Source organism: Camelus bactrianus, chromosome 18, assembly GCF_048773025.1.
Source record: "Camelus bactrianus isolate YW-2024 breed Bactrian camel chromosome 18, ASM4877302v1, whole genome shotgun sequence".
NCBI classification, from domain to species: Eukaryota; Metazoa; Chordata; class Mammalia; order Artiodactyla; family Camelidae; genus Camelus; species Camelus bactrianus.
In genome coordinates this window covers 26994011-27003925 of record NC_133556.1, presented here as the reverse complement: position 1 = coordinate 27003925, position 9915 = coordinate 26994011, and the positions used below count along the sequence as shown (strand labels likewise).

The following is a 9915-nucleotide window of genomic DNA, read 5'->3' as shown; positions in this document are numbered from 1 at the left end:
GTTTATTGCCCCTCCCATACACACAATGAGAAGGTAAGCCTCTGTCCCTGCATTTGTTATGTTCTGTTATTACTGTCTGTTAAGTTGATTATCTTTCCCAGGAAGTACTCTGAACATAACATATTAAAGGTGAGACCTTTTATCTTACCCATCTTGATATGGTCAGTGTCCAGAAAAAGGGCCTGGCAAACTAGCCAATGTTAGTAAATATCTCAGGAGTTAATGGTAATGAGTGTGATCTGTGTCATTAGTGTGGTGAACAATGTGGACACATTTCTTTTGTTTTTCTCATTATTTGCTCAAGCATGTCCTCTTGAGACTACCTGTTCTGTCCACACCTTATCCAAGAATCCTAGAGGTTGATTCGGTCCATAGGGACCAACACTGTGAGAACCGTTAAGGCCCATTGTTCTTACATTCAGTTCCTCTGCTTGGGTCAAGGTCAAGTGGTGATGCCCCTGAACACGGCCCCCATGGTCTCACAGACACCACCCTCCCCACATGCCTGGGTTATGCTCTTACTCACTAGCTCACTGCCAGCCTGCCTGGTGCAAATATGTGAGATGTAAGGTGGTGGATCTTGAAGGGCACACCTACCTAGTCACCATTACCTTGAGAGGAGTGCCTGAGTGGCTGTGTTCAAAGGAGATGCTGGCCTCGAACCCTTAGCATACTTGTGTTGATGCAGGATATTCAGGGAAATTATTGCCTTGGAGTCTTTGGAGTTAATTTCTGCTAATGGACCCGGTTCGGACTGTCCCAATACATCAGAAATTCTAATAATATCAAACTCACTAAATTCAATGTTCCTTAGCCTACTCCACAAATAACAAGTGAAAGCTTTTTTGGGGTGGCATCATCATGAACTCAAGGATTTATAGTGTCTGTGAGCTGTCATGTCCTCTGGGAAGAAGGGAGTCAGGGGGTTGGCTGGTCCTTATAGAGACCTCAATTTCCCTGGGTGGGATGGGGAGAAGAGAGTTGGCCATCCCTTAGCAGTGAGTGGATACCCCAGGTCTCCCAGACACAGTGGGTGACTGGCCGCCTGCAGGATGACAAGCCTTCCATGTGTCAGTTGGGTGTGGCCTGACCAGATCCACTGACCACTGGCCCCTAGGAGGGACTGGCCTCAGATGGGCCATGCCACCCCTGGCCTCCTCTAAGCCATCTCCCTGGAAGTTGCAGGACAGGAGCCTGAGAAGAATGCATCTGAGAAGCAGGCTGGATCCTGACCAGCGAGGGCTCCAAGTGACTGCCATCGGTTAGGGACCTGACAATCTCTCCCTGGGGTATCATGCAAGACGCTGACCCTGAGTGGTGTCTGCAGGTGGAGGAGCCATGGGGTCTGGGCAGGCCTCCTGTCATCCTCCGAGGATCTTGCTGGATGGCTGGGACAGGGCTAGGGTCAGTGGTCCAGCCCTGGGTGGCCAGCAAGCCCTCTAGGGAGGCTGGAGGAGGCAGAATCAAGGAGGAATCCTAGAAGCCTCTTCAATCTGAGATGGCTTCTCCAGCCAGAAAAGAGAATTGAGATTCACATTGTTCTTGCATCCTGGTCTAAAAGAGGGAGGGGAGTGACTGTATGACCAAAGAGTGACCCTGCATCCCTGTTCTGTCTTGTTCTAGGGCCCCCAGGGATGAGCTGCCTCCAGGTCAGGACCAGCCCTGGACGTCCCAGCAAAGGGTCCATGTGCCTAGGAGGTGCTGGAGTAGAAACTGAGAGAAGGGGACACATCTGATGGCGAGGCTGGGCCCCATTTCCACCTGCAGTCCCTCCACACTGTGCAGCCGCTCCAGGTATGCCAGGAAGATTGTGGGGACCAAGGTGCCCAGGAAGGACTGGTCAGCTGAGGTGGGCTCAAGGGGCACGTGGTGTGGATGCCTCACCCTCCCCAGCTGGGTGCCCGGGGCGTTACTGCCTCCTCCGGGGACTGGGGTGGCTGGAGGGCGGCCACGGGGCTCCTCCCCTCACTCCCAGCAACTGTGGCCCCAGCACCTCTGGCCTGTTCTCTCCTAGCTCTTTATCTACTCATTTGGTGGTTTGTGAACAGCTGCGCTTTGTTAAACAGGACGGCAAGGTCAGGGAGAGTGAAGGGGCGTCTCTACCCCCCGGCCTGAGACGCAGCTCGGGACGGAAGGCCCCGGGTCTGGGCAGGTAGGAAGCTGCACGGGTGCGCTGACTCCTGCTGTGGCGGGTCCTTGTGTTCCTGCCACGGCTGCTGCTTCTGCCGTGGTCCTTGTGGTTGCTGACTCGTTGCTGTGTTGTGGTTCTCACTACTGCTGCTCCGGTGGTTGCCATCCCCACCAAGGGCTCTGGGAGGTGTGGCTGTCCCCGCGGCCCTGGGGCTGCTGTGGTGCCACTGGGGCTGTTGCAGCCGCACGTGAGACCGTCCCTCAGACCTGCTGTGCGTCCGCTGGGCCATGTGCCGGGGTTCCTGCGGAAGGCACCCCACCCTGCTGCTCCCCTGCTGGTCTCGGAGGGTCTCCTGGAGAGCAGAGGGGGATGCTGCCCAACAGAGGGACACACGCGCTGGTGGCAGACTTACCAGGGAAGTCTGGACCATGAGAACACCCCTGGTGGGGATCCATTGGATCAATCTTGTACTGTACTGTGTTGAAGCAGGTGGGCCGGCCCCTTCCTTTGCAATCCCGCGTCCGCCTCCGTGTCTGCTTGGAGGGCCCTTGTCCCCCCTCCTACCATGAGCAGCGGTGGTCCAGTGGGGATGTGGCCCTGGTGCAGCTGGACTCCCCGGGCAGCCCTCCACTCCCCATGTCCCCCTCACTGAGGGGACCCTGTGGTAGATCACAAGCTGGGGTCCACCCAGGGGAGACTTAATCAGGATGGGGCCTCACCAGCCCCTCCCCCTGTCCCAGGGCAGGTATGACACTTCACCGCAGGGTCTGCTTAGGATGGTTCTCTACCACTGCTTATGGATTCACTTACCTGCATGGCTCACCTTGGAGGCCGGGAGCACTCTGGTCCAAGAACCATGCTCTCCCCACTGAGACCCCATGGCCAAGGTGACCAGCCAGGTGGGACTTTGGGGGCCTTGAGCCGATGTCCAGGATTCTGCCCATGGTAGGGCCAATTAAGGTGATGCTGAGAGGCTGAGAGCTTAGCAGGGGCTCCTTGGTTCCCAGGTGGGAACCTTCCTGCCTTGGGCTTGAAGATGCTCCCTGAACCCCTGCTCCTGACTCTGGAAGCAGGAGGAACTGTGTGGGCAGGGGAGCAGGAGGTCATAGTGGGTGTCCTCCAGGGGGTGGTCATGCCCATTCTGGTCTGGGAGATGTGCCAGCAGATGACCACCTGGGACAGCCAGCATCCCAAAGATGTGTCTCATCCGGGATGATACATTCAGCACCTCTTTGTGTGGGCAAGGAAGCCTCCTGCCAGGTGACAGCCACTCTTACCACCCTCCAGGTTCACTGTGTCCTGGCTCTGTCCCCTTCCCACACACTGGGGTCCAGAGGGCCATCCTCCTTGCCCAGGACCTGTGGCCTCAGCAGAGGCTGCACAGACACGTGGGTCCCAGGCGGCCTGGTGCTCAGGTCCCGCCTTCCCCCGCCCCAGGGTGAGTGTGAGGGCCTCTGGTCTTCCCCATCTATGGGACCTGGAAGCAGGTCAGGACTGTAAGCTGGGAATTAGATGCACTGGGCATTACCAGCTTGGTGTCTACACCCATGTGCAACCTACACAGACGGGGTTGGCAGAACCCAGGCTGAGTGTCACTCAGGCACAACCGGGACTACTTGGTGCTCCCACTGGATCCATTGTCCTTCCTCTTATTGGGGTCCCTGTGAACCCTGAGTGATGGAGTCTAGATTCACCCTTCTGGTGGGATTTGAGATTCAGGAAGCTTGAAGATAACACACTAAAATGGATCTCAAACGCACGATTTGAAAGTGACATTTCTAGAGCACTTGAAAGACCCCAGACTCACAAACAAGAATGGACTGTGTCACTGACCTTGCTTGTGATGTCGTGGGCACTACAACCGCTGAGCTGGCGCCACTGTCTGCTCCTCCTCCACCTCTGTGTCCCCTCCTCCTCCTCCTCTTCGCACTCTCCTCTAAATCCTCCTCTTATCCTACCTGACTCTGGCCTAAGCAGTGACTCTAGGGGGTCAGTGCTGTCACTCTTCCAATCAACACTGTCCCATTTCAGACCTTCAATATTGCTGCACCAGGACGCAGGGGACATGGCCCCCATCACAGCCACCAGCCCCAAGAAGGTGGGCACCGTGAAAGGGGTGAAGTGTCTTCAGGACTGAAACCAATTTCCCTTTCAGCAAGCCAGGGGCAAGGAACTCATTATACAACAGAACTGGCCCTCTGGCATCAGGGAGCAGCTGTCAAGGTGGGATGGGACGTCCCCAGCCCAGCCCGGTGGCTTCTCCCTGATGCTGAAGGGAGAAATGTCTGCAAAGCACCTGCGGACACACCATCCACACAGGTCTCATGTGTGTCCTCTGAACACCTGTGCTTTTATTATTGACACAGGAAAGGGCAAATCTGCAAACAACCAATAATTTTTTAATTGAAGTTTTGTCGATTTATAATGTTGTGTTAGTATCTAGTGTATAGCATAGTGATTTAGTTATGTATGTATATATTCTTTTTTCATTATAGGTTATTACAAGGTATTGAATGTAGCTCCCTGTGCTGTACAATAGGACCCTGTTGTTTATTCTGTATATAGGAATTAGTATCTGCTAATCCCAAACTCCTAATTTATCCTTCCCCCTCCCCTTTCCCCCTTGGTAACCATACATTTGTTTTCTATGTCTATCAGTCTGTTTCTGTTTCATAAATAAGTTGATTTCTATCATAATTTTTAGATTCTACATGTAAGTGTTATCATATGATAATTGTGTTTCTCTCTGAGTTACTTCACTTAGTATGATAAGCTCAAGGTCCATCCATGTTGTTGCAAATAGCACTATTTCATCCTTTTTTATGACTGAGTAGTTTTCCATTGTATATACGTACCACCACTTCTTTATCCAATGATCTGACAATGGACTTTATGTTGTTTCCATCTGTTGGCCATTGTAAATAGTGCTGCTATGAACACTGGGGTGCATGTATCTTTTTGAATTAGAGTTTTGTCCTGATACATGCCAGGAGTGGGATTGCTGGATCAGATAGTACCTCTATTTGTAGTTATTAATGGAACCTCCATACTGTCCTCCATAGGAGCTACACCTAATTACATTCCTACCAACAGTGTAGGAGGGTTCCCTTTTCTTCACACCCTCTCCAGCATTTAACATCTGTGAACTTTTAAATGAAGACCATTCTGATCAATGTGAGGTGATTCCTCATTGTAGTCTGATTTGCAGTTTTTGATAATTAGCAATTCTGAGTAACTTTTTCTGTGCCTATTGGCTATTTGTCATCTTTGGAGAAACATCTATTTAGTACTTCTGCCTATTTTCTGATTGTCTTTGTTGGTTGGTTTGTTTTTTGTTATTTGGTTATATGAGCTGTTTGTGTATTCTGGAAATCAAGTTCTAAACAGTCACATCTCTAGACAGTCACATCATTTGCAATTATTTTCTCCCAGTCCATAGGTTGTCTTTTTGTTTTGTTTATGATTTCCTTTGTTGTTCAAAAGCTTATAAATTTGATTGGTCCCATTTGTTTATTTTTGCTTTTGTTTCTGTTGCCTTGGGAGGCTGACCTAGGATAACATTGCTACAATTTATTTTAGAGAGTATTTTGCCTTTGTTCTCTTCTGGGAGGTTTAGGGTGTCCCATCTACTATTTATTAAGTCTTTAAGCCATTTTGAGTGTATATTTGTGTCTGGTGTGAGAGAGTGTTCTACATTCACTGATGATATACACGCAGCTGTCCAGCTTGCCCAACACCACTTGCCAAAGAGACTGGCCTTTCTCCATTGTATATTCTTTCCTCCTTTCTCAAAGATTAATGGGCTGTAGGTGTGTGGGTTTATTTCTGGGCTCTCAATTCGGATCCATTGATCTATACGTCTGTTTTTGCAAAGACCCATAATTTTGAAGTAGTGCTTAGTGTGGATTTCAAGATAGCTGGGATGACGGTAATTGACATGATGAGGTCACAGGCGCTGTTAAAGTGGTGTTCGAGGTCCCTTTCAGACCAAAGGAATACGAAATTACCAATAGAAAACAGTGAAATATCAGTGCTTTTTCCTTCATGCAAGTTCATGGATTGCTGAATTTTTCACACAGATTCCAGGTTAAGAACCACTAAGTGGCTCTCAACCAATGTTTAAAATTCCAGTAAAAATAGAAAAGAGGAAAATGCCAGCCAGAGAGATGAGGATTGGTGGGGAGATCCCTGCTTGGTCAGGGATTCTGAGCCCAGACTCTGCACCCAGACCACCTCAACTTGAAACCCAGTGCTGCCACTTAGTGCTGTGTGACCAGGCTGACCCACTCTGCTCTCTGTGCCTCAGTTTCTTCCTCATGTATGTGGAGATAATAGAAGTCTTGTCCTTCGAAGGCCTGCTGTGGCAGGGAGTGTCGGTGGAACGGGGCCGAGCACGTTGAACATAGTTGAGGATTGGCTATTGCAGTTTGACAGCTGTGCTTGATTAAATGTGCCAGGTCTGGGATCTTCTTATTTTTCCCTTGGTCTATCACAGATGGCCACCCTTCTAGGAGTGCTGTCCTTAGCTACTCCAAGCTCTGGCCTTTGCCGTGTTGATCTCTTGGTCTGGAATGCCCCTCTCCCTTGTGCCCATCTGGCCAGTCCTCACTCAGCCTTTAGGACTTAGGTCAGACGTTGCCTCCTCCAGGGAGGCTTACCTGAAGCACACCCACCACCCTGCCTCAGGGCAGGTGACTATGAACAAAGCCCCGTATCTGTCACTATCAACACAGATGCCACAACCAACTGGTACCATCTGCTTCTGCATCCTTTCCCCATGATATGCCTCCATCTGAACACCTGGACCATTCTTCATTCCTCCAGTGTCCAGAAAGCCTATTGTGGGCCAGGTCTTGGCAAATGTATTGTGAGGGACTGAATGGGTGAATTAATGAATGAGTGGTTTCCTCGAAGCCTTTTGCACACTCAGAGAATCCTGGAATTGAGCCTGGGCAGCAGAGGCCACCTGGATGGGCTGCAGGCAATGAGTAGGGCTTGGAGCCCCAAAACTTCATGGATTATGGGATCAACCCAAGGACTGCACAGACAAGTCCTTTATCCTGGGCAGAATCACTGAGACATCAGACCCACCACCTGCCTTATCCTGAAGCTCTGCTCAGTGAGCTCCACCCCAGAGGCCTCACCCCCCACAAGCTCAGAAGGCTCTGTTCATATCCCAGACTCAAGGACCATGCCTGGATGCACTGTTCCAGCAGAAGCTTCATTTATTGGAGGATTCTGATTCAGGGTTGCAACTCAGATACCTAAGGCCAAGTACTCATCACCATCCAGGTGGCCTCTACAAGGTCACATGTACCTGAGCCCTAGGGACCCAAGAACACTCATTCTTCGGAAGAGACTGACTTGTGTTGAGCAGAGGTCATCCCCCCTCGAGGGTAGTCCCACAGGAAGCCGATGCTCGTGAGGCCATAGAGGCGGTACTGCCCATAGACTCCAATGAGCACCTTCCTGTTCTGACTGGCGGCGGCAAAGAAGCCCTTGCCAATTTCCTTTCCAAATGAGGTCTTGTTTCCTCGGCTGGTGTACATGGTCAGGCACTGGATGAATTTCCTGTACCTCCCAAAGATTCTTGTAATGTGTTCACTTGGCTGCAGGAGGAGTTCATAGGACTTCCCACCTGGGATTCCATATTTTTCACTCCAGGAGGAGCCATACCTTACCTGGATGCTGGGAGGAAGGGGGAGTTTTGAATGCCCAGAATCCAGGGTGACTCACCACTCCCAGGTCCCCTAAACCCAGGCACCAGCCAGGAGGTCAGCCCTGTGCCTGCAGCGTAAGTCCCTGAGTGCATGACTTTGAGTTCCTCAGACAGGCACATGGGTTCTCAACACTTACTCTGTCTCTTTCAGCCTCAGTGATTTGGGCTTTTTCCCCAGCCTCTCCAGGCCTCATTTCCTCATCTACAAAGGGGGAGTGGTTTGGGATGGAGCAGTCACTGAGAGCAGGAGAGCTCCACAAGGTGCCCAGTCACCATGACCCTCAGGAGGTGCCAGCTGCTCTCATTGCTCAGAGCAGGGAGCTGTCCCTGAGCCAAGCTTGGGCTTTTGGAGCCCCAGTCACTCCCACTGGACCAGGTGGCAGGCCTGAGAAGCAGGGGACTCCCACACTCATGTGGGGGAGCTCCACTCACTCCACCCTTCTGGGCTGACCTGCCTGTGACCTTCCCCCACCTTGATATCTATCTCACAGCCTCACCTCATCACCTGACCCCACCCACATTCTGCTTCTTTAGTGCCTCCTGCTGTGTCCCATTCCCTTTCCCAGGTCCTCGGGAACCTACAAGTGTAGAGCAAAGATCCACCACAGACTTGAGCAAAGCAGCCCCTACAATGTTAGGGGATCACCCCTAGTTTGCTCCCTGTACACACTTGTGTTCAATCAGTGGCCCACTCTGACCCTCACTTCCTCTTCTCTTTGACTCTAACCAAAGCAGAACTTCTCCCTGCTTTTTCCATGAGACATTCTCAAAGTGAGAGACCAGTTTTGGTTGAGTTGAATTTGGGATGAAAAGAGAAGCATCATTTCAGGAAGCAGCAGCCAGAATTGCAGGTGAAGGGAGAAAGAAGTGGTGCTGGGGTGCAGGAGAGGAAGCAGCAGAGGAAAAGGGACAAAGGGAAGGGATGGCTGGTGTCCACAGGACTCTGAGGAATCAACTAGCCTCAAAAAGTCATCAGGAACCCAGTGAGGATGTTGGAGGAAGAGGCTCTGAGCCCCCTGCCCAGTCCCAAAACTCTGTCGTGAGTTGGGACATGGTGATGTGGCTCCATGGGCCTTTTCTACCCACCTCTTGATTAGTCCCACAGGACCTATAAACACCCGAATCCCAGTTAATTCATCTTCATTGTTTTTGGAGATCATGAAATATGTGCCTCCTCCGGGACCAAACGTCTCTAGGTTGTTGAATGAACCAGGTGGGAGAGAGAGATAAAAGACACACAGTGGCCTGTTGATGATCTCCTTTCAAAGTTAGATGCACCCCCTCCGGACAGTTTGCATAGTTCTGTCATTACACTAAGTCTGTGACAAGGGCTGGAATTAGACCCCTGGATGGAGGGAGGTGAGGGTGACTACCAGGGAGGGGGGATGGACTGCAGGAGGTCCGATCCAGCCAGACTTACCATCTGCCCAGCAGGTGCTGCTCCACAGGAGGGTGAGGGTCAGCCACAGCAGCATGGTTTCTAGCTGGGGAGTCAAGCGCCCCTGGAGAGAAGAGGACAGGCCGTCTGCCTCTCAGAGAGGGGCCTCGCCAAACTCCAGGAGCTCCATCCATAACAGGGGCACCACCTTACCTGGCCTGGAGGGTCTTGTGGTCTGGTCCTGGCACTGGGGATTCTTATGGTGCCTGGCCCCCCTTCCATCTGGCCCTTTATACCCTCCTGGGCCCTGTGGGCCCCTGTCCAGAAGGGAAGAGCAGAGGGGCCACCAGGGGAACAGGGAGGGGCTGGATGTTGTAGGCTCTTCCTGGGGGAGTCCCCTGAGCCACGCTGCAGGAGGCTCCCGGATGTGCTGGATTTATTTTCTTGGTCCCGTGCCCTACACAAACAACAAGGGACATGACAGGCTTGTGTATGTCGCCTCCTGTACTCTGTCTATACCTGGACTTGACCTTGACCTTGGAGGTCAGGGAGCTTTGATGAGAGCCCTTCCCACCTTTGACCAAACACTTTTCAACCCCAGGGGGAAGTTGAGGTCTGCTGTACCCAGAAGTTTCATGGAGCCCAGAGCTTTTACCTTGTGCAGAACCTGGTTCAGGGACTTATTCA

The 9915-nt window shown here is 51.7% G+C and overlaps 1 protein-coding gene across 1 annotated transcript; it reads right to left on the bottom strand.

The window, feature by feature from the left end:
• Positions 1-6822: 6822 nt before the first annotated feature.
• LOC105064918 (pancreatic adenocarcinoma up-regulated factor-like) lies at positions 6823-9547 on the bottom strand. Its single transcript, XM_010949954.3, has 4 exons — positions 9442-9547; positions 9271-9352; positions 8937-9042; positions 6823-7819 (listed from the first exon to the last, which is right to left on the bottom strand). The coding sequence occupies exons 1-4, from the start codon at positions 9508-9510 to the stop codon at positions 7474-7476; spliced, it is 603 nt and encodes a 200-aa protein (XP_010948256.3). The 5' UTR covers positions 9511-9547; the 3' UTR covers positions 6823-7473.
• Between the last annotated feature and the right edge of the window lie 368 nt (positions 9548-9915).

Coding starts and splice junctions, on each gene's coding strand:
- LOC105064918 (XM_010949954.3), bottom strand. CDS start 9,510: ATGGAAGGGGGGCCAGGCACCATAAGAATCCCCAGTGCCAGGACCAGA. Junction 9,353..9,441: donor CACAAGACCCTCCAGGCCAG/GTAAGGTGGTGC, acceptor TCTTCTCTCCAG/GGGCGCTTGACTCCCCAGCT. Junction 7,820..8,936: donor CCTGTGGGACTAATCAAGAG/GTGGGTAGAAAA, acceptor CCTTCCTCCCAG/CATCCAGGTAAGGTATGGCT.